General features: G+C 57.4%; 5 protein-coding genes across 8 annotated transcripts; 3 read left to right on the top strand and 2 right to left on the bottom strand.

Moving 5' to 3' along the window:
* Positions 1-425: 425 nt before the first annotated feature.
* SYVN1 (synoviolin 1) lies at positions 426-7,587 on the top strand. 2 transcript variants are annotated; one of them, XM_081241500.1, is made up of 16 exons: positions 426-529; positions 1,366-1,514; positions 1,740-1,832; positions 1,922-2,074; positions 2,214-2,262; positions 2,682-2,785; positions 3,434-3,560; positions 3,657-3,756; positions 3,834-3,899; positions 3,995-4,111; positions 4,206-4,369; positions 4,656-4,784; positions 4,881-5,033; positions 5,123-5,309; positions 6,142-6,293; positions 6,370-7,587. In XM_081241500.1, exons 2-16 carry the CDS (start codon positions 1,383-1,385, stop codon positions 6,474-6,476), a joined length of 1,833 nt encoding a protein of 610 aa, XP_081097626.1. In that variant the 5' UTR covers positions 426-529; positions 1,366-1,382; the 3' UTR covers positions 6,477-7,587. The 2 variants fall into 2 exon arrangements, with proteins under 2 accessions (XP_081097626.1, XP_081097627.1); XM_081241501.1 differs by lacking the exon at positions 426-529 and adding an exon at positions 548-728.
* A 151-nt stretch (positions 7,588-7,738) lies between these two features.
* Positions 7,739-11,239, bottom strand: MRPL49 (mitochondrial ribosomal protein L49). Of its 2 annotated transcripts, XM_081241502.1 has the most exons (5): positions 11,122-11,239; positions 10,700-10,881; positions 9,969-10,117; positions 9,019-9,143; positions 7,739-8,909 (listed from the first exon to the last, which is right to left on the bottom strand). In XM_081241502.1, the coding sequence occupies exons 1-5, from the start codon at positions 11,197-11,199 to the stop codon at positions 8,763-8,765; spliced, it is 681 nt and encodes a 226-aa protein (XP_081097628.1). In that variant the 5' UTR covers positions 11,200-11,239; the 3' UTR covers positions 7,739-8,762. The 2 variants fall into 2 exon arrangements, with proteins under 2 accessions (XP_081097628.1, XP_081097629.1); XM_081241503.1 differs by lacking the exon at positions 10,700-10,881 and having other exon boundaries at positions 9,969-10,113.
* Positions 11,240-11,364: 125 nt separating this feature from the next.
* Positions 11,365-12,892, top strand: FAU (FAU ubiquitin like and ribosomal protein S30 fusion). The gene is made up of 5 exons (XM_081239882.1): positions 11,365-11,478; positions 11,748-11,830; positions 11,917-12,061; positions 12,503-12,558; positions 12,724-12,892. The coding sequence occupies exons 2-5, from the start codon at positions 11,756-11,758 to the stop codon at positions 12,847-12,849; spliced, it is 402 nt and encodes a 133-aa protein (XP_081096008.1). The 5' UTR covers positions 11,365-11,478; positions 11,748-11,755; the 3' UTR covers positions 12,850-12,892.
* Positions 12,893-15,388: 2,496 nt separating this feature from the next.
* Positions 15,389-16,770, top strand: ZNHIT2 (zinc finger HIT-type containing 2). Its single transcript, XM_081241028.1, has one exon. It carries the CDS (start codon positions 15,513-15,515, stop codon positions 16,734-16,736), a length of 1,224 nt encoding a protein of 407 aa, XP_081097154.1. The 5' UTR covers positions 15,389-15,512; the 3' UTR covers positions 16,737-16,770.
* A 155-nt stretch (positions 16,771-16,925) lies between these two features.
* Positions 16,926-21,707, bottom strand: TM7SF2 (transmembrane 7 superfamily member 2). Of its 2 annotated transcripts, none has more exons than XM_081241026.1 (10): positions 21,503-21,707; positions 20,888-21,084; positions 20,731-20,785; positions 20,145-20,339; positions 19,963-20,066; positions 18,387-18,506; positions 18,132-18,300; positions 17,845-17,925; positions 17,633-17,755; positions 16,926-17,315 (listed from the first exon to the last, which is right to left on the bottom strand). In XM_081241026.1, exons 1-10 carry the CDS (start codon positions 21,549-21,551, stop codon positions 17,155-17,157), a joined length of 1,254 nt encoding a protein of 417 aa, XP_081097152.1. In that variant the 5' UTR covers positions 21,552-21,707; the 3' UTR covers positions 16,926-17,154. The 2 variants fall into 2 exon arrangements, with proteins under 2 accessions (XP_081097152.1, XP_081097153.1); XM_081241027.1 differs by having other exon boundaries at positions 16,926-17,250.
* Positions 21,708-21,793: the final 86 nt, after the last annotated feature.

Genomic DNA, 21,793 nt, shown 5'->3' with positions numbered 1-21,793 from the left:
CTTAGAAAGCGTCTGATTTGTCAAACTGTTGTGAATCTCCCTGGAATGAGTCTCTAAGACACTTTATTTCTCTTAGGCCTGTAATGTCTGTCCCTTGCATACTCACCCCTCCAAATGGTACGGCCCGCACAATGCCCCCCCCCCCCCACCGAATCCAGCCGCTTTGCGAGTCCTCCGGAGGTTGAGTCCACTCAGAGGTGGAGACGATACCATCTGTGACTAATAAATAGGGAGTCTCTAATCCTCTCCGGATTGCCCTATTCCGCTTAGACCACCTCTCCCATCTGTCGCTCGAACCGTGAGCACGAACCCCAGTTGGATGGTGGGACTACTGTTCCCGGCACCGCAGGGAGCGCGCTGCGCGGGCAAGGGAAAGCGGCATTTGGTACGATCCATTCCCCGCCCCGCCCCGCCGGAAGTGAGGTGTCTCACCCCCGAAGTTCCGGCTCGCAGTGGGTGGGGAGTGTTGTTAACCGGAGTCGCCTCCGCAGTCGCGGGGTTTGAGCGGGCTCGCGGCGCTGGGCTCCTGGTGAGTGGGCCGGGGTCGGGCCCGGGTTGGGGTTGGAGTCGGGACCTGGATCTTTCCCCTTCAGGTCTCCGGGGTCGGCGCGCCCCCTCAGCCCCGCCGCCCGCTTTCGGCCTGTCATCTGGCCGTAGACAGGCTCCCGCGCGGCCGCTCTCAGAGTCCCGGCCCCGCCTGCGACGCTCGCAGCTCCTGGCGTTTACAGGTGCGCGACCGTGGAGGCGACCCGGGTCCCTCTCTGTCCCGCCCCTGCATCCTGACTGTCGGCCGTTTTCCGGTGCCCCGAGTTGACACTGCCCTGGGGTTTGGGGAGCGCCAGGGTTCCAGGCTGACGTACCCCGCCCGCTCTCGCGGGGCGCGCGTCGGAGCTGCCCACCCTGGCGGAGCTGTCACCGGCGCTGTCGCCTGCCCGGCTGCGCCCCCCAGCGCCTTGGCTTCTCCCGGTCCAGGCCGCATGTTCCCGCTGCGGGAGATTTCTGCTTTTGCATCCCACTCCATCACCGTCACTTTAGGGGCACTGGGAGCTGTTCCCTCCTCTTCCGACTCTGCTGCCCTTCCTCATTTTTCCCTGGAGGCGGCGGTCTGGCAGGCGGCGTGGAAAGAGCCCTAGATCTGAAACAAGACTAACCCAGGCTGCTGGCCTTGCGTCAGTGTGATCACTTAACCCCTTTGAGTCTCAGTCTTCTAATTTGTAAAATGGGGGAGTATATGCTATTCTTGATGCGATGATGGTGAGGACGAAGTGAGGTTTCCTTTTCTTTCTCCTGTTTATTAGCACTGCGTCTCAGGCACTGTGCTAGGTGTGCACAGTATGGGCATCACACGGTTCTTTCCCCCTGCAGGTCCCTAGGCCAGGGCAATGTTCCGCACCGCCGTGATGATGGCGGCCAGCCTGGCGCTGACCGGGGCCGTGGTGGCTCACGCCTACTACCTCAAGCACCAGTTCTACCCCACCGTGGTGTACTTGACCAAGTCTAGCCCCAGCATGGCAGTGAGTTCAGGGCTCAGGGAGGGAGGAACTCCATGGGAGGGAAGGAGGAGTCTGTTTGAGACAGGGGTGGGGCTAAAGGTCAGGTAAGTAGGAGACAAGTGAAGTAGCTGCCAGGCCTAACTTTGAACAAACTCTGATGGGGATGTGGAGAGGTTCCTGAATGATGAGCCCCGGACAGAGCAAAGCAGAAAGTGACCTCAAACCATAGCCTCTCCTCACTCCTAGGTCCTGTACATCCAGGCCTTCGTTCTTGTCTTCCTCTTGGGCAAGGTGATGGGCAAGGTGTTCTTCGGACAGCTGAGGGCAGCAGAGATGGAGGTGAGATGTTCATGGCTCCAAAGGTGAGGGGCAGGGAGCTGGGCAAGCAGAATGTCTGAGTTCCGCATCATTCCTTGCCCAACCTGCAGCATCTTCTGGAACGTTCCTGGTATGCTGTCACTGAGACTTGTCTGGCCTTCACTGTTTTTCGGGATGACTTCAGCCCCCGCTTTGTTGCGCTCTTCACTCTCCTCCTCTTCCTCAAGTGTTTTCACTGGCTGGCTGAGGACCGTGTGGACTTTGTGAGTTGGGTCGGGGGTGGGGGGGCGTTCTCTGGAACACACAGAGGGCTGGAGGGCAGGCTTGTGGAGTGAGGGCTGGGTTGGGGACATGGGGTGAGCCCCAGCCTTCCTGACGGGCCCCCTCTCTCCTCTGCCTCAGATGGAACGCAGCCCCAATATCTCCTGGCTCTTTCACTGCCGCATTGTCTGTGAGTGAGACCCGTGGGAGTGGAGAGGAGGGAGCTGGAGGGAGAAGAGGCGCCATGGAGGACTGGAACGTGAAAAGTCACTAACCGTGGACGGACCTGTACCGTAGAGCACAGGCTGCCCTCGGCCCTCAGCTGTACAGGAAAGATAATTTAGGAAGCTAATTTGCATCATCTCTGCCTGTTCCACTCCAGGGCTTCTCAACTGCCTAGCCCCTTAGCTCTTTGCCTCCTCACCTGGAGCTTGGGCCACCCCTAGGCAGAACTGGAGTTCCCAGGGGGCTGGGTTCAGTGGAGTGTGCCCACCTGACTAGATGGCTGGGGCCATGGTGGGCTTGAGGGTGGGAGCTGTCTTAGAGCAGGAAGTGGCTGTCAGGCCCTGGGCTGACCCCACCAACCTCCCATTTGGGGGGTCCCCACAGCCCTTATGTTCCTCCTGGGTATCCTGGACTTCCTCTTCGTCAGCCATGCCTATCACAGCATCCTGACCCGTGGGGCCTCTGTGCAGCTGGTGTTTGGCTTTGAGGTAAAACTGGCTTGGGAGGTTGGGAGGACAAGCCCAAGGTGGCACTGTTGTGCCCTGACAAACCTTTATCGAGCACCTGCTCTGTGGCCAGCCCGTGTGGGCCACCAAGGAGCAGCCATCAGTCAGTCCCAGCCCCTGCCCTCTACGCGCTCCTAGGAGAGTGGGGACGGCGCAGAAAGGTGCGTGTGGAGGAGGAGCCCTGACCTGGCGCTCAGGGAAGGCTTCCTGGAAGTTGGTGCCAGAGGAGCTGGCTGTTGATGGACAGAAGGAATTAGCTTGATGGACAGCTGGGGAGGTGTGTCCCCAGCAAAGGAAGAACGTGTCCAGGGACAACAGTTCACGTCTGTTGAGTGCTTACTGTATGCCGGGCCCTGTGCTGAGCACTTGACCTGCATCTCTTTTAATCAGCAAAACAACGTTGTTATAAAGGAACAGTTAATTCTGTCACTTACAGACAAGCAAACTGAGGTTCAGAGAGGTCTACGAGTCGCTGAAAGTCATAGTAGCTAGTGAGTGGAGAAGCTAGGAGGACCCCGGCTGTGTCCAAGCCTGTGCTTGTACTGTGGCACTCCGCTGTGCACGGGCCTGGGGACAGCAGTTTGGCTGGAGCCCGGGGCCCGTGTCCTTATGTCCGTCCCCCACCCCCAGTATGCCATCCTGATGACCATGGTGCTCACCATCTTCATCAAGTACGTGCTGCACTCTGTGGACCTCCAGAGCGAGAATCCCTGGGACAATAAGGCCGTGTACATGCTCTACACGGAGCTGTTTACAGGTGAGACGAGCCTGGCCTCCCCTGACCTGCACCAGTGTCCCCAGCCCTGCCTACCAGGTCCTGTGACCTGCCGCTCTCTGCACCCCTTGCCCCCAGGCTTTATCAAGGTTCTGCTGTACATGGCTTTCATGACCATCATGATCAAGGTGCACACTTTCCCTCTCTTTGCCATCCGGCCTATGTACCTGGCCATGAGGTGAGCCTAGCCCTGCCCTGCCCCAGCTCTGACCCCTCCCCTCCGTCTCCCTCCTTCTACGGAAACTGTCTTTTCAGGCAGTTCAAGAAAGCTGCGACAGACGCCATCATGTCTCGCCGAGCTATCCGCAACATGAACACGCTGTAAGTGAGCGCGTCCTAGCTGCTCGCCCAAGCTGCGCCCCAGGTGCCCCGCCTGCAGCGCTGGTCTCGACGCGTCCTCGGTCTGTCCTAACCAGGTATCCAGACGCCACCCCAGAGGAACTCCAGGCGATGGACAACGTCTGCATCATCTGCCGAGAAGAGATGGTGACTGGTGCCAAGAGACTGCCCTGCAACCACATTTTCCACACCAGGTGGAGATGCCCTGAGCAGCCTGCACAGCAGGGAGTGGCTTTGGAAGGCAGACCCCTAGGCACCTGCTAACTGTTGCCTGGTCTGGACCCCCAGCTGCCTGCGCTCCTGGTTCCAGCGGCAGCAGACCTGCCCCACCTGTCGTATGGATGTCCTTCGGGCGTCGCTGCCGACCCAGTCACCACCGCCCCCCGAGCCTGCGGATCAGGGGCCACCACCTGCCCCCCACCCCCCGCCACTCCTGCCCCAGCCCCCCAACTGTGAGTGGCCCTCATCTGGCCATCCAGCACACTGCTGGGTTCTCGCCCCAGACTGGGAGTGGGAAATGGCGGAGGTGAATAGAGTCCCTGCCCTCGAAGCTCAGTCTGGGGCTGGGGGGCTGGTCACAGGAAGAGACGCAGATGATTGCGGTCATGTCTAATCCGGGCTGGGCTCAGAGAGGGCCTGTGGGAGCAGAGGACAGAGCCCCAACACCTGGTCCCTTGCCTGCGATTTGGCTCTATCTCAGTTTGGACCTTTTCTCACCACCCCGTCCTCTCTCTGCAGTCGCCCAGGGCCTCCTGCCTCCCTTCCCTCCAGGCATGTTCCCGCTGTGGCCCCCCATGGGCCCCTTTCCTCCTGTCCCGCCTCCCCCCAGCTCTGGAGACGCTGTGGCCCCTCCGTCCACCAGTGCATGTGAGTCTTTTGGGTGGCACGCCAGCCAGGGCGGTGGAAGGGAGGCAGGCAGAGGCCCCTCAGAACAGATAACTTCCTGTTCTTGCTCTCTCGCAGCCCTTTCTCGGCCCAGTGGAGCAGCCACAACCACAGCTGGTTCTGCTGCCTCTGCCCCAGCACCTGGCTCGGCCTCCACCCCTGACGCTGGCCCTGCCCCAGGCTTCCCCTTCCCTCCCCCCTGGATGGGCATGCCACTGCCTCCACCCTTTGGTAAGCTGGGCCGCTCTTGGGGTGGTTTTGGGAGGTGGGGGGGTGTCAGGCCCGGGCAGCCCAGGCTGAGCCCCTCTCTCTCTCTCCAGCCTTCCCCCCGATGCCTGTGCCTCCTGCCGGCTTTGCTGGGCTGACTCCAGAGGAGCTGCGGGCTCTGGAAGGCCACGAGCGGCAGCACCTGGAGGCCCGGCTACAGAGCCTGCGCAACATCCACACGCTGCTGGATGCCGCCATGCTGCAGATCAACCAGTACCTCACCGTGCTCGCCTCCCTCGGGTCCGTCTACACGGGGACCAGAGTGGGCAGCAGGGGTGTGGGGCTGCCGAGAAAAGGCTCCCAGCAGTGGTTCTGGGCCTTTTTCTCCCCTGCCCCCCTGTGATACGTGTCGATTCAGGAATTCTATCTGTAGGCACACCCAAGGTGTCGGGGTTCTTGGTGCCTTTTTATCCTCCCACTGCAGAAGGCCTGTCTGGATCTAAGGAGGAGTGGTGTTTATTAGAGAGCTATCCTTGAATCTTGTCCTCATATATAGTTCCCAGTACTTCAGTTAATCATGTATACTCTCTTGACACAGGGTGACACTTTGACTGGGAATCGCTGCCCCTGATCTGAGACAGCAAATACAGTCACTTGGAGCCAGCTTGGCCCGAGTTCAAGTCCTGATCTTATTATTTTGCTCTGTGACCTTCATTACCTTATTTGAATAGAGTTCTAATTCCTATTCGCAGGGGACACATACCAAGTGCCTGGCACCCAGCAGTGTCGGTACAGACTTGGAGGGGAGCTTGAGTCTGAGACTTGCGTGCTTTGTGTGTTATTCAGCGCACTGTCTTAGTTGGTACTCTAGAAGGTGCCTGGCCTCTCAGAGTGGCAACTCTGCAGTGTAACAGTGAACAAGGCCAACGGTCCCTGCCTGCAAGTGGTTTACAATCCATCTGTGGTGTAGAATTCCAAGAATTCACTCAACGTGTGTTCAGTCGTGTCTGCCAGTCACTGGGGCTGCGAGGCACATCGGCGCTGGAGCGCACCCTGCAAGGCTCACGGAGGGCAGAATCTCTCGAGTCGTGCCAGGATGCCAAGGCCCTCCTCTCGTCCCTTCTCTTCCTAGGCCCCCCCGGCCTGCCACCTCAGCCAACCCCACAGAGGAGACTGCCCCTACAGCTGTCACTGCTGCCTTCTCCACCAGCACCCCCAGCTCCGAGGCCACCACCCCATCCCTGGGAGCCTCCCCACCAGCCCCTGAGCCTGAAAAGCCTTCAGGTAGTTGCGGTCAGCCTACAGTGGGGTGGGGCAGGGGACTTCTCTGGGTTCCGCTTCTGGACCTCTCTGTCCCCAGCTCCTGAGTCAGCGGGCACCGAGGAGCTGCCTGAGGATGGGGAGCCTGATGCAGCAGAGCTCCGCCGCCGTCGCCTGCAAAAGTTGGAGTCCCCTGTTGCCCACTGACACTGCCCCAGTCCTGGCCCCTGCCCCCACTCTTGAGCAGTCCTCGCTGGAACACGTCCTGCCACCAAGTGCCAGCTCCCTCTCCATCTGCACCAGGGAGTAGTAACCCCCAGCTCTGAGACAGAGGAGGTGGCATCTGACCAAGTGGAAAGAGGCCTGAGGCCCCAGTTGACTCCAGCCCTTACAGTCCCGGGCAGCCATGGGGATCTTGGGTCATTTCCAGCCTTCCTCTCCAACCCTTCAGCCCTGTGTTCTGCTGGGGCCACGAAGGCAGGTGCAGTGTCTGAGAGGCCCTCTGACCCGCCCAACCCCTTTCTGGGAGAAGGGGGGCCCCTCCGAGCCCCCCGTGTGTGGAGTCACGCTGCAGTGCCGAACAGTATTAGCTCCCGTTCCTAAGTGTGGACTCGGGGCTGGAGGTAGGCCAGGAACTTGCTCCCGGGCCCACCCACCAAGACTGGTACTGATGTCCTTTTCTTACCCGAACTCCCCAGGAGCCCTCTGTGGTGGTGGCTGTGCCCCTTGTGCCCTGTGGCATTTCCATGTCTTACTGGCAACCACACAACTCAGGGAAAGGAGTGTCTGGGGTGGAGGAGCAGGCCGGCAGCACTGAAGGGCCCTGCTCTGCCCCTCCCCCCCAGGCCCTTTTCTCCCTGCAGTTTTTCTAAGGTGAGACTGTCCCTGGTCTCACCCAGCAGCCACTGTGCAGCCTCACTCTAGGCTGAGGGCTCTTGTGTCTGCTTCTGAACCACTGCAAGCCCCAGAACCTACAGAAGGCAACTTCTTAAAGAATTTTTCTTGAGTTTCAAAGAATTGGAATTACTTCCTTGCTATTGTCTTTTGGCTTAAATTTTGTCTTTGAATTTGAATGCTTGACCCCAGGAAAGGGGAGCAGGAGTGCCAAGCTCCCTGTCTTTCCAGTTTAGAAAAGGCTCTGGGCCAGGTGGGGACGACAGGAGCCCAGGCGTTGCCTGCCCGTCTTTTGCCCCTCGGTGTTGTGTTACAGGAGTTGCTGGAGACAGTTTCAGATGATTATTTAATTTGTAAATACTGTACAAATTTTAATAGCTTAAATTGTATATACAGCCAAATAAAAACTTGCATTAATGACTGGTGGAACTGGTGTGATAGGATCAGTGTGCCATGCTCCTTTTTCTTAACTCAGGCCGTAGACTCGAGAGTGGCCTGGAATCTCCAGGAGTGAGGGTTTACTTACACAAGCCAGCACTGTTCTTGGGCACAATGTTGAATATTAAGGTATTAGGAAGATATACCCATTTTACATAGGAAGAAACTGAACCCCAGAAAGGTTAAGTACCCTGCCTTAGGTCAGAGCAAGTAGGGGAGCCAGGCTCTGAACCCGGTCTTAAGCCAGCTTGCTGCTGAGGTGGGGTGGGAACTCAGGCCTTTGGCCCTTGTGACTCCCAAAGATGGGGCAAGTGTGAAGGTTCCTTGGCTGGGGTGGGATGGGATGGCAGGGACAAAAGGTCAGCATCTTCCTGCCTGCAAACCCCGTCCAGCCTTGATACTAGGTCAGCAACCTGGGAAGGATGGCCCTGTGCTGGGCTGCTAGGAGCTCTCAAGGAGCCCCTTGTGGGCAGACCAGCTAAAGCTAATCACTTAATTTGCTGGAGCTGGAAACCCAGTCAGACCCAACTCTTAATATAGAATGGAATAGAGGTAACTGGCCTTTCTGCCTCTCCACAGGTAAAAGCAATGAGCCGAGGGGCTGACGTGCACTACCCTTGGAACTGAAGACCCCCAGGACCCATGTCTGAGTCATGTTGTGTTCTCTGTAGCCTCTACCAAGTCAGGTCTGACCTAGAGCAAGGGCTCAGGGACTTTTTGGCCGCAGTGAGGGTCTGCGGGTCAAGGAAGGAATGTGCCCAATGGGTCTGCCCTGTGCTACCCTCCTGTAAACTGGGCTGGGCTACTGCTTCCAACACAGGGACAGTCAACAACCACTACAGCTTGAATAGCTGAGTCCAAGGAGCTCCAATGAAGGGAAAGCAGGAACATGCCCAAGTGGGGGGGATGGAGGAATTAATGCTCACCCCTAGCTTGGCTGTTCCTGGTGGGTCTCCAATATTAGACAGCCCTTCCCCAGTGCTGGCACCTATACAGAGTCCCATTTCCTCCTTGATGCAAACAAGGCCTGCTCCAAGGCCCTCAGCCCTGGTCTCTGTGCCCCTTTCCCCCAGCTGCCTCAACAGCCACTCCCCTCCTCCTGAGAGCCCCAGCACTCCAGCCGCAGGGGGACGCTGGTCGTGCAGGCTGCTCAGCTGGGCTTCAGAAGCCCTTCTCCAGAAGCCAGGCTTTGAGCTGCTGATCAAAGTAGCCCTTGACCCGAAGGGTACCTGTCACCTCATTGACCTGGGTGATAGGTGTCTTCCCCAGCAGCGGGCTCAGAAGATTTTCCACATCCTTCTGCAGGGCCTGGGGGAAGAGGATGAATCAGGCCTGGTCACACCTTTCCCTCCAGAGGGTTCCCATCCCTTCAGCCCTGAAAGGTCAGAATCGGACCCTGACCCACCCACCCACTTACCCAAATGTCCCCCTCCACCTTCCGGATCACGGTCATCTGACGGTTTCCATGCGTGATGTCCTTGTAGACTGGGATGTTGTGCATACGAGAGCGTCGCACAAAGTAGGGCAGGTTGGGTGGGGTGTCTATGACAGAGAGGGACAGTGATAAATCAAGTGTTCCCAGACTTCATCTCACCTCAGCCAAGGCCTTTCTCCTCAGAGTGTGCAGGGGGTCAGTGAACCTAACGGCAAAGCCACCTCCAGACTTCAGATCAGGAGACCTGCTCTTTCCCTAAGTTTAGAGCCAGGACCAGCTTGTTCACCCTGGTACCTCAAGGCCCAGCACAGGCCTGGCACCAGAAGGTGCTCAAGAAGAAACGAGGTCAGGGCTATGCCTCCCGGGATCTTTGAGTCCCCCTCTGGAGCCAATCCTTGCCCTTCTCCACTGGGTAGGGGAGGCTAAAATCAATCTCTGGCACAAAGGGATGGGGGTTTATAAGAACTGAACACCTACCACAGGCTGGGCTCTGCATGACATGCTTTATGTGCTGAGCAGATGATCTCTATTTTGCTGAAACTGAGGTTGGGAGAAGCTAAGTGACTAACTCAACCATACTGGCAATGGACAGCAAAGCCAAATTTGGACCCAGAACTGCCCACCTCCCAAGCTGTGTTCTCAATTATGGCCGGGGGTGGAGGTGGGGGTCCAAATTCTTGGGTCTTCTCTCTATGCTTCACTTTTCCCACATGGGAAGACCTCACCCCAGTAGTGGGGATGGATGGGTACTAGCCAAACAGGTCTCCGATCCTGGGCCCTTTGTTGAACGTAAGACAGATGCTAGCTCTGAGAGATCTCAACACAAGTCCTGAACCCTCTGGGGAGTACAGAGCCTCAGCCAGGGCAGATAGACCTCTAGGGAGGGGGATGTTTCCCTGCAGCCTTCAAGCCATCCCCATCACCCAGCTCACCTCTGGGGGGCTGCCAGCCACTAGGAGTGGGATAATGTTCATGCTTTGGGGTCTTTGGGATGCTGGTGGGGGGTAACAGGCGCTCCACAAAACGGTATTCATCCACAGACTCCACGAAGCTGGGGTAATCAGGAGGCCCCTGGGTCTGGCTCCGAGGGGGGAAAAAAAAAATCTCTCCATCAGCCTACCCATCCCCCACGCCCCATCCACCACCCCAGAATAGGGAGAACTTCAGTTAAGTAGAAAAAGGAAACATGACAAGCAGAGAGAATAGTATAAATATAAAAGGCTGGAGGTAGGAAAGCACCAGACTTCAGTTTGCCAGGGTGCAGGGTACAAGCGGGACCAAAAAAGAAGTTCAGGAACTCGCAAGGGCCTGCCTCTCTCAGGATTTTTGTGGGACTCAAATGAGAAGTGTGTGTATACATCTGAAAAGCTGAGTAACCGTTAAGTGTGGCCAATACGGCACTTTTCAGTATTTTAAAGTTTCCTGTGAAGATTCTACTGAACTATTCTAGTTCTGGGTTAGGCTCTTTCAGCAATCGTGATAATTTCCCACTCACACTCATCCGATGTGACCCTCCCTCACCTGGAATATTTCGGCCTCATATGGACACTACCAGGCACTAAGTGCTTACAACTTAATTCGACAAGTTAGGTTTATTACCAAGTTATTTTATTACCCTCCTGTGTACATCCAAGAAAGATTAAGACATTAGCAAACAACCTACCTAAGGTCACATTCCGGAGTCTGTCCTCCCAACAGATACCCTGGACTCCTGATAGGCCCCAGTGGTACAATGAGGATGAGAAGATGAAGTGGCCTATATATCGTGAGTCCTAGGTTCTCAGAAGTGTCGCCAACGATCTGGGGCCAACTCCCACACTCTGGTACGGTTTCCCCTTCAAAAAACTAGGCAGCCAGAGTCTATGTGCAGCACCTCCCAGTTCTAACTAACTCAAGTTGTCCTCCAATCATATTTCAAGCCCCACACTCCGAAACGCGCTCCAAGCCCTGCCACCTTCCCTGTCAACCTTTTATCTGAGCTCCAGAAAAGTGCCCCCTAGGCAGGGACGCGGTTTTTAGACTACAAGAAATACAGTGAGCCTCCACCCAGCCCTCTGCCCCCAGCTTCAGGCTCAGCGCTCTCACCAGTCGCCGCAGCCCGCAGCCCGGCGGGACACCGGTTCTCCAGCCCCGCTGCACAGCCCGAAACACGGTCACTGCCATCTTGAACTCCCCCGTACACTCGCTTTCTGCGCGCGCAACCAGCCTGGTCCCGCCCCTTCCGGCTCGCCCTGCCCCACCCGCCCCCGGGACTGAGAGAACGTCTGCGCAAAGCGCAAAGAGGCGGAGCCAGGCGGCCTAGGGCGGTGCAAAAGTCAGAGGCCTTGGCGGTCGCTCAACAGTGACGTGGCACGCAGCAGGCGGTGAGGACGTGCGCGCCCTCGCTCCTTCCTCTTTCTCGACTCCATCTTCGCGGTAGCGGCAGCGGTATCCGCGGTTCAGGTAAGCTTTGTGCCACGGATGGATCCGAAGGGCTCGCAGGTTGGCCGCGAGGTTAGAGAACGCGGGAAAAACAGGGGAAGAAGGGCTGCTCTGGGGGCCGGGCCAGTCCCCGTCCGACCTCCCTGGCAGGCCCGGCCTTACCCATGTGAGACCCCGAGACTACCTACTTTTCGACGCCGTCGTCCCCGGCCTGCCACCCATTTCCTTAGCCTTCTCTCGCCCAGAGTATTTCTTCTCTTAAAAGTCCCCCCCGTCCTTTTTTTTTTCAGTCGCCAACATGCAGCTCTTTGTCCGCGCCCAGGAGCTACACACTCTCGAGGTGACCGGCCAGGAGACGGTCGCCCAGATCAAGGTAAGGCTCCGTGGTGCTCCCTTGGGTCTTTTGTGTTTTTCATCCGCGCCCGCCGCGGGAACGCTGAGTCTCGTTTTTCCCTGTAGGCTCATGTAGCGTCGTTGGAGGGCATCGCTCCAGAAGATCAAGTCCTGCTCATGGCAGGCACTCCCCTAGAGGATGAGGCTACCCTGGGCCAGTGTGGGGTGGAGGCTCTGAGCACTCTGGAAGTAGCCGGCCGCATGCTTGGAGGTGAGTTGGGGAGGTCTGTGTTTTGAACTGCTTTGTAAGCTCATGGGTGTAGGGTGTGTGTTCAGTCCAGGGTGGTTCTTCCTGTTTACATCTCTCAGAACGAACTTTTTGAGAGGTGCATGGGAGACTGAGCCAGAGTGTCGTTCTATTTCAGTCACTTACCAGTTAAGACCCTTGTCTGTGTCCCAGTTTACTCACTAAAATCAGGAGGTCGGACCAGATCTCCAAAGTGCTCTTTAGGCCTTAAGGTCAGTAGCTGGAAGATTCTGAAGTGACACCCCAGAATGTACCAGACTAGACATTCTTAGAATTCAAATCTCTGTGACTTTTTCATTCCCTGTTGGGCCCATCTTGCCTTTAAACTTGAGTTGAGGGAGAAAGGGTTCTGTTGGGTGGGGCCTTCTTGTTCTAACTGCTTGCTGTCCTCCTTTCCTACCACAGGTAAAGTTCATGGTTCCCTGGCCCGAGCCGGGAAAGTAAGAGGTCAGACACCGAAGGTAAATGAGAGTATTAGTGGTGTTGTTTGGACTTTGTTTTCTTCTGGCACAGCTAAGCCAAAACCCTTGGCTCTTGCCCTGTTTGCTTTCTCCCTTCCTGGCGATGAACCTGAGGGAAGGCATGGAAGAGGCAACCCAGGTTTGATCATTCCTCCCTTTTCCCAGGTGGCCAAACAAGAGAAAAAGAAGAAGAAGACGGGCCGGGCCAAGAGGCGTATGCAGTACAACCGACGCTTTGTCAATGTTGTGCCTACCTTTGGCAAGAAGAAGGGCCCCAATGCCAACTCTTAAGTCCGTTGTCATCTTGGCTTTCTCTAATAAAGTCACTTAGCCCAAGCATCTCATTGTTTCATCTTCACGTGCAGTGCCTCAGGGAGAGATGTGGCTTCTAAGGCTGGTGGTATGAAAAACAGTGAGGCCTCATTTTGGTTTTCTTGGCGGTGTCGAGAGTCAGTGGCTTGGCAGGGATGTGTGGGTGGAGGTGGAGGAGTGGTAAACTACAAAAAAAAAAAAAAAGCTTCCTGTGAAAATTGGTAACCATAAATGCCAGCCCTTTAGATGGAGAGTTGAGGAAAATTCCAATCCCAATGCCAAATAGCTTGATCATTAACTTCCAAATACTTCCTTCTTTTTGGTCTTTTTTTTTTTTTTTTTTTTTTTTTGCGGTATGCGGGCCTCTCACTGTTGTGGCCTCTCCCTTATGTGGAGCACAGGCTCCAGACGTGTAGGCTCAGCGGCCACGGCTCACGGGCCCAGCCGCTCTGTGGCATGTGGGATCTTCCCGGACCGGGGCATGAACCCCTTGTCCCCTGCATCGGCAGGCGGACTCTCAACCACTGCGCCACCAGGGAAGCCCTGGTCTTTTTCTTTTAAACAGAAGATAGCAGGAACCATCGTGGTGGGAGAGGTTTTATAGCGGCAGCAATGGAGAGGAGATTGAGTAGAAGATGTATCAGGGAACACCAGTCTAGCATTTCCCTGCACTTGGAACCAGCTGTGGCTTTAGTAGAATCCAGACCAGGAATCTGGTCTGCCCCAGCTTCAGAAAGTATTGCCTGATTACATTAGTACTGCAGTGATCTTGTTTGTTCTGATTACCTGATGGGCCTCGCTAACCTAATCACAGGTGAGGTGGCTCAGTTGATTGTTTCAGTGTTCCCAGAATTGGAGTTCTCTGGGGCTGATTCAAGTTTCCTCCTAGCAGCACATGCATACCCATTCATTCATTCTGCTAAGCTTTTTGGACCTGCTGGCTCTTGGAATACAGCATACTATGGGGTAAAGACCTTGGGCTCTAGACTTGGACTGCTTTGAGTTTGGATCCTTGTTCCACTTATTCACTGGCTGGCTGACTTTTTTTGGGCTGTGCCACACAGCATGTGAAATCTTAGTTCCCCGACTAGGGATCGGCCCGGGGCCCCAGCAGTGAAAGCGCCGAGTCCTAACTACTGGACCACCAGGGAAGTCCATTGCCATCATCTCTTGAGAGTTGCTTTGAGGATTTTACAGAAAGTGCTTAGATTAGATCAGCACCTGCCCTCTTGAAAGTGCACAAATACATTGGCTATTTTTGAGTTATACAGTGAGCTTTCTAGAAAGAATTGGCCCCCATCCCTTTTAGGAGTTTAGATTCTTGTGAGGAAAGCAAGGAAACTAGTTACAAGTGTTAATGGCCTCAGAAAGTAAGCAGGGTGCTGTAATTAAAGGGAGTGTGACAGGTAGATAACTATCTTAGGGGAGGTCTCTGACGATGGGGGGTGTGTGAGACCTCAAACAGGAGCTGATCAAGTGGTGAGATGGTGAGAGTTGCAGCCAAGAGACCTGTGTGCAAAAGTGTGGCAGATCCTGCAGGGTCTTGTCAGATGTGGAGAGGAGTTTGGTTTGAGTCCAAGTGCAGGTCAGGGTTTTAAGCAAGGGCCTGATGTGATCTGACTGGTGGATCTAGTATTTTCTCTGGCTGACTTTTCTGGAGGGCTGGCAAGAAAAAAGGAAACCAGCTAAGCTGGTGTCATCCAGTTGAGCAAGTAGCTTAGACCACCAGTGGTGAAGGGGATGCAAAAATGAGCAGACTCTTCAAATCCATCCAGATCTTGGTAGGGAAACAGATGATCCAAATTGAGATAGACAAGGTATTTCGAAGGCAGAGCTGACTAGAGGTGGGGCTGGATATGAGTGAGGTGAGGGACCAAAGAACCAGAGCTTACTTTTAGGGGTGCCATGGATCAAGGCTTCACAGCGCTTGGCACAGTTGGTGAGTCGTCACCCGCACTCTACCACAAACTGTAAGGTCCATTAGGGCAGGAACCTCATCTCATTTTGCTCTTCAGTGTGTTTTCGCCGCCTAGTGTGAAGTTTGCACTTTAAATTTGGATGAGGAAGTCAAGCAGGAGCTCAAATATTTGTTAATGCTTCTTCTCAAGAGGGGAAATGCCCCAACACACCCAGTCTAGGCTAGGTACCCCACCTTGGCCTTCTTCCACTCTCCCCTTTGTCTGTGTCCCCTAGTAGAATGGCTGCCCCTTCAGCGCAGGGACGCCTCATCTCCCATGGGCTTAGCACAATTAGTGGCCCAGAGTAGATTAAGGTTAGCAAAGATTGGGTTTTGCCGCAGCGCTTTATAGTGCTAAAAAGGCAACCACTAGGGGGCGAGCTGGTACCGGCGAAGCGTCCGCCGGACGCACTTTCCCTAAGCTCCCACCGCGCAGGGCCGGGCTCCGCCGAAGCCCGAGACTGAGCTCGTACCTCCCCACCGGTTCCGGCGCATGCCCAAGCGCGGCTCAAGAGAGGGGTGGGGCTTGGCTTCCGAGTGTGGGCGGAAACTGACGAGAATCCTCGAAGAGCTTTGACTAAGCGCTCCGTCGGCCCCGCAAAGAGGCGGAAGTAACCGAGAAGCGCCGGAAGATTCTGATCTGCTGCCCTTGTGCGTTCCCGGGTGGTGTGCGGCGCCAGTTGCCATGGAGCCGGCGGGGCCTTGTGGTTTCTGCCCCGCCGGGGAGGCCCAGCCAGCGCGCTACACCTGCCCTCGCTGTAACGTGCCCTACTGCTCGCTGCGCTGCTACCGGGCGCATGGCACCTGCGCCGAAGACTTCTACCGTGACCAGGTGCTGGGAGAGCTGCGCGGCCGCAGCGCCTCTCCCAGCCGCCTGGCCAGCGCCCTACTCCGGCTGCGTCAGCAACGTGAGACCGAGGACGAGACCGAGGACGAGACCGAGGACGAGCCCGAGGACGCAGGCCTCAGGCCTGGTCCGGCGCCCGGCGGCCTCTCAGGACTCTGGGAGCGGCTGGCCCCGGCCGAGAAGGCAGCCTTCGAGCGGCTGCTGAGCCGAGGCGAGGCCGGGCGGCTGCTGCCCCCGTGGCGGCCTTGGTGGTGGGTTCGCGGCGCCGGGCCGCGGCTTCTGGAGGAGCTGGGTGATGCCCCGGGCTGTGACGCCGAGGAGCTGGAGCCCTCCCCTGCGAGGACGCCACCGGAACCCGAGAAGGATGAGCCTGCGGCTGCCGAGCCAGTTCTTGGAGACGTCCCCGGGGCCTGCCCTCCCGCCGTGCCCACCCGGATCCCCACGCTGGCCAGCCTGAGCAGGGGCCGGGCGTCGCCGCTCGTGCGCTTCCAGCTGCCCAACGTGCTGTTCGCCTACGCACACACTCTTGCCCTGTATCACGGCGGCGACGAGGCTCTGCTCTCTGACTTCTGTGCCACGCTGCTCAGCGTTTCTGGAGTCCTGGGCGCCCAGCAAGTCTTCGCCTCTACCGAGGAGGCCCTGCAGGCCGCAGCCCACGTGCTGGAAGCAGGCGAGCATCCCCCCGGACCCCTGGGCACACGGGGTGCCATGCGCGAGGCCGCCCTCATCCTGCTGGGTGAGGGCCCGGCCAACCAGAAAGGCTACACGTTGGCAGCACTGGGGGACGTGGCACAGGCCCTGGGCCGAGCCCGGAAACAAGCTGTGCCCCCTGAGGAACGAGATCGCCTCTACCGGGCCCGAAAGAAGTGCCAGTTCCTGCTGTCTTGGACCAACGAAAATGAGGAGGCCCTCACACCCCTGGCTCTAGACTGCGCCAGGGCCCACCGAGCCCACACTGTGGCAGCCGTGGAGGTGGCAGCCCTCACTGGGGAGCTGGAGCAGCTTTGGGGAGGCCCCCTGCCACCTGCCCGGAGGACTCTCATTGAGGAGCTCCTTGGCTGAACACTCTTTGTCATTAATAAAGCTGTGACTGGTCTGCCCTGTCGCCAGTGCCCATTTCTGAGTGACAGCTGTTGTGCCACCCACCCCCAGACGCTTGGGCCCACAGACCACCTGTCGCTTCTCCCTGATCGGGGCTGACCCAGCCAGTTTTTAAACAACCTGGCCCCAGAAAGGGAGAGAAGCAGCACCAAGCGTTCCAGACGTTTATCCAAGGAGGAAGAGCAGCCCCTCCCCTCCATTTTGTCTTCGTTTTCCCCTTTTGCTCCAACCACTTATCAGGCTGTTCACCTCTGCCTGTCGGAGCTCAGAGCAGGGTAGGGTGCAGGCCCTTGAGTGCCAGGTGAGTCCAGGCTCCTGGTGCTGGGTGTGCTGGCAGCTTGGTGGGCACGTGGCCCGAGCTGGGACACGTGGAGCTGCTTCAGTAGATGTAGGGCACGATTCGGTAGGGCACACGCTGGCAGTATGCGTGCCAGGCCAGGCCATACTTCTGCAGACACTGCTGTTCATCCCGGGCCTCACGGTGTACCAGCAGCGCAGTGAAGTAAAGGAGGTAGAAGTAGGGCAACAGGTGGGACACCCCTGTGGGGAAAGGGGTCTCTGACCACTCAGCCAGCCCCCCAGTTCACAAAGGTTTCCACAGCTAATGGCTCACGGGGCCCTCAGGGCTCCATGGTGAAAGGTCCGAGGTCTGCAGGGAGTGCTGGCGTGCTAAGCTGTCACAGAGGTCTGGCCCAGCCACACCCTGAGTCCATCCCCAGCTCCCTGACGACTCCCTCCACTGGGGTGCAGCCCTGTTCCCCATTCCACACCCAGACTGGGCACCCTGTGCTCACCACTCCACCTCTGCCCCTCACACACTTAACGGCCCCTGCCGTGCGCCAACCCAAACCACTCACCGCAGGGCAAGGACCAGGCCAGAGCCATGATGAGGTCTCCAAGGTAGTTGGGATGGCGGACCATACCCCACCACCCAGACACCAGCAGCCGTCGCCCTGTGGCTGTAGAGATGGTCTCAAGGTCTGGGGAAAGACACGTCGTGGGATGGGGGACCCACTGTTAAGTCCAGCTGCCCGACCTCACTTCATGGCACCCCAGAAACCCAACTCACCAGCCACTCTGGGATCAGAAGGATTCTTCCGGAAGGTGTTTTTCTGAGAGTTGGCTCCACGGAAGACGTAGTAACCAACAGCTGGGAGAAGGCGTAAGCAGGCAGTCAGGGGCCTCCTCTCTGACACTGACCAACTACCCACAGCCTAGACTCAGTCTGCCAGGAGACCCAGGACCCAGCCCTTGGCTTTAAAGAAGGGTGTGAGGCTTAGCACCTACCTAGTGGGTGCTGAATAAATAGTGAACGAATGAAAGGGGGGGGGAGAACGCTGCCCCCTCTTGACTGACCATTGATGAGGCAGATGACTGAGGCCAGAGGCAACCCCAGGGGCTCTGGGTGGTACAGCAGGAACTGGGCCTGCAGGCTGTAGGTGAAGGGTACCCAGGCGAGGTCCCCAAAGGCCAGCATGAAGCCAAACCCATCATGTATGATGTCCATGGTGGTGAGGACCGCCTCCTGCAGGGACAGGACCCAGACACACTGGCTTAGTCCCCACGAGGTCCTCAGGCACCCTCTCCCTCCCTAGCCCAGTCCTGCCTCACCTCGTGCCAAAGGGCATCACCCACATATAGTAGCTGGAAGGCATTGACCAGCCACATGGCCAGTGAGGGACTCCCCCGAAGTTCTGCTTCCTGCATCAGCAAGGCCAGGTTGATGAGGACCTAGGGGTTACACGGAGGGTGAGACAGGGCAGTCTGTTCCCAGTCCGTCTCCACAGAGGTGGCAGCACCTGGAAAGGCAGTGGCCAGCCTGCCCCCTTCTCTCAGCTGTCCGTCACTAACTCTCCAGGCTTTTGTTGAGTGGCTCCGGCCCCTGTACCCAGGGGCAGAGAGACCGCACCGGACCACCTCCTGACCTGTTTTCTCTTGCCGTGTCCTGCAGTGTTCCCTTTGGGAGAGCACTGTAGGGAGCGACTGCATACTTCCGGCTTGAGAGTTAAAACAGACCTGGTTTTGAATCTCAGCTTTGCCACCTGGGCAAGCTGCTTACCCTCTCTAAAGCCTATTTTCCCCACCTCCATGTAGAAAAGGGAGATAATCGTGGACCATAATGTGTGTGAAGCACTAAGCACCTAGTAAGTGCTCGATAATGATTAGCTGGCAGCCAGCCTATACTGAGCACCCCCATTCTGGTAGCACTGGGCTTGAGGCTGCCAATCAGGTTACCACCTCTAATCCTCACAATAATCTTGGGAGGAAGCTCTTACTTTATCCCATTTCACACATGAGGAAACAGCCTTGAAGACCAGATCTGTGACCGGCGCCCAGCACTCCTCCCATCTCTGGATGAGGTAGTTTCCAGGGTGACAGGGACCTTGCCCAAGAAACCCTTCAGGAAATCTTGACCACAGTCCAGTATGGGTGATTATAACCAAAAAAAAACCACAGTTGGCCTATTTTAAAGGCTACCAGTGACAGACAGGTTGCTAAACTCAGTGACCAGTTTGAAGTTCTGCACCGCTTTGACCAGCAAGCAGCACAGGATCACTCTCTCTTCTCCTTGAAATAGACTTTTTTTCTTTCTTTTTTTTCTTTTTTTTTTTTTTTTTGCGGTATGCGGGCCTCTCACTGTTGTGGCCTCTCCCGTTGCGGAGCACAGGCTCCGGACGCGCAGGCTCAGCGGCCATGACTCACGGGCCCAGCCGCTCCACGGCATGTGGGATCTTCCCGGACCGGGGCATGAACCTGCGTCCCCTGCATCGGCAGGCGGACTCTCAACCACTGTGCCACCAGGGAAGGCCCTCGAAATAGATTTTGTGCTTGACCGCTTTATTTAAAATTACACCTGCTCTCCTAACTCCCTCACTGCTTTTTCCCCATAGCACTTAGCATCCCCTGACATGCGATACATATTTTACTTATTTTTTGTCTGTCTTTCCCACTAGAATGTAGGCTTCATGAAGACGAGATTTTTTTCTTTCTTTCCTGTAACTTTTCTTTCTTTTGTCTCCCAGTACCTAGAGCAGTGCTTGGGCACATGATGGACTCAACAAATATTTGTGGAATGAATAATTAATGATTTATGTCAGCACAACATTGGCCCTGCCCTGCCCAGGCACTGCTCACCCATCCCACCCCTCCTCCTGGCTGGAAGCCCACTTAGCCATGCCCAGCATACCCAGCCGATGAGGCCAGGCCGCAGTTCGCAGAAATATTTGAAGTCAAAGGAACAGATGCGCGGGTTGAGCTCCCGTCCCAGGAAAAAGTCGTAAATGGGATTGCCTGGAGAATAATGGAGGGTGAGGTGCAAGCAAGCACCCCCATCTGGCTCCGTCCACACCCTACTGGGACTCCTCTCACCTGAGTTCCCCCCGGGTGCCAGGGCAGAGGCAGGGGCTACCAGAGCCTTCAGATAGAGAAGGAGGCTGAAGATGAAGGCGGTGAGGGTGGCCGCAAAGGCCAAGGGCAGGAGCATTTCCGGGAGCGCGCTCAGGGGCAGCCCGGCTGACACCCCCAGGCCCACCAACAGGGCTGTCAGCACCAGGGCCTGGAAGCCTGAATCACAGCACAGAGTGAGACCTGGGGATTGCGCCCCTCCCCCTCCCCCCCCACCCCCAAACACACACACACACACACACACAAGCGCGCGCGCACAGCCTAAAGCCCAGGGAGGTCGCAGACCTTGTCCCGAGCCATTAGTCAGACACTTTAGCTTTCGGAGGGTCACCCCAGCCACTTCTCTGGTGCATAAAATGACAGCAGTGCTGGGAGTGGAGGGAGGAGGGGTGTGGAGGGAGCCAGTGGAACCCCCTACGTCTGTTCTGGGCGTAAAAGAGGCACAAAATAGAAATTGGGGTCGCGGGCTCATCTCCACAGACCTCCCCACCGGGCCTGGGGCTCCACCCCCATCCCCACAACTCCGCGCAAGGACCCAGCCCCCAAGCACCGTTAATGGGGTAGCGCAGTCGACTCTTGTCCTTCAGATCCTGCCCCTCGGCCACCTGTGGGCACAAAAGGGAGCTAAGGGTTGACGGTGTCTTTCTTCTCGCCGAGCCCCCGCTCTCCGCCCGCCTCCCCCGCGCGTCCGCGAGCCGAGTCCGCACCTTGCGCGCCGGCAAGAGGTAGAGCCCCGCCTGCAGGCCGAGCCAGGTGAGACACAGCAACAGCGCCCACGGGCTCCACAGCTCATCGAGTTCCGGCAGGTAAGGGGGTGGGCCCAGGAGGCGCGCCGGGCCCGAGCGGGCTACCAGTAGCAGGTGGAACATGGTGGCGGGGAGCAGCAGCATCAGTGCCGCAGCGCCTGGGGAAGGGAGCAGTCGCGTCGGGGGTCCGCTCTCCAACTCTCCCGGACCCCCACAGGCGCCCTGTCACAGCCAGGGCCCTGTCAGCATTCCCATCGCCGCCTTCCACACCCCGTTCTCAGCCCTCGGCCCCCTTCTCTGACTGCTGTCTTGGTCCCCTCGAGGGCCCTGCTCCCGTTCCCCCTAGTCCGCCCGGTCCTCCATGCCACAAACCCCCTGCTCTGCAGCCGCCAGAACTGGTTCCTCCTTAGCCCCCTCTCCAGACGCTTCCCCGCAAACTCCTAGATCCTCGGACTCCCGATACCCCTCAAAGCCTTTCATCCTCAGACCCTGCCCCCATCCCCGCTCATAGCTCAACCCTCCAGTTCTCCCTCGCATAGCTCTGGCCCCAAGTACCCCCTCTCTCTGCCCCATTACCCAGGGGTCCTCCGAATTCCAGCTCGGCCCGGGGGCCCTGAGGGGCCATGGTCTCCTCCGCTCCGCCGGGGGTTGGGGGCTCTCAAAAGTCCGTCAAGGAAACACAGCCCACCCCATCCCCCAGGAGATGGGCTCGGTGACGCGGAGGACCCAGCCCAGCTGGGCTTGCACCTGTCTCTGCACAGAGCACAGACAGCGACCGCTTTTGTCCCGAGGTCTTTAAATGGACCCGCCCCCGGCCCATCCTGGGCCCAGCAGGTCAGCCAATCGTCTCTCAGGGGCGAGACCAAC

Source organism: Mesoplodon bidens (genome assembly GCF_964165515.1).
Source record: "Mesoplodon bidens genome assembly, chromosome: 7".
In the NCBI taxonomy this organism is placed as follows: domain Eukaryota; kingdom Metazoa; phylum Chordata; class Mammalia; order Artiodactyla; family Ziphiidae; genus Mesoplodon; species Mesoplodon bidens.
The sequence above is the reverse complement of the archived record's forward strand: the minus strand, read 5'-3'. Positions and strand labels throughout refer to the sequence as shown.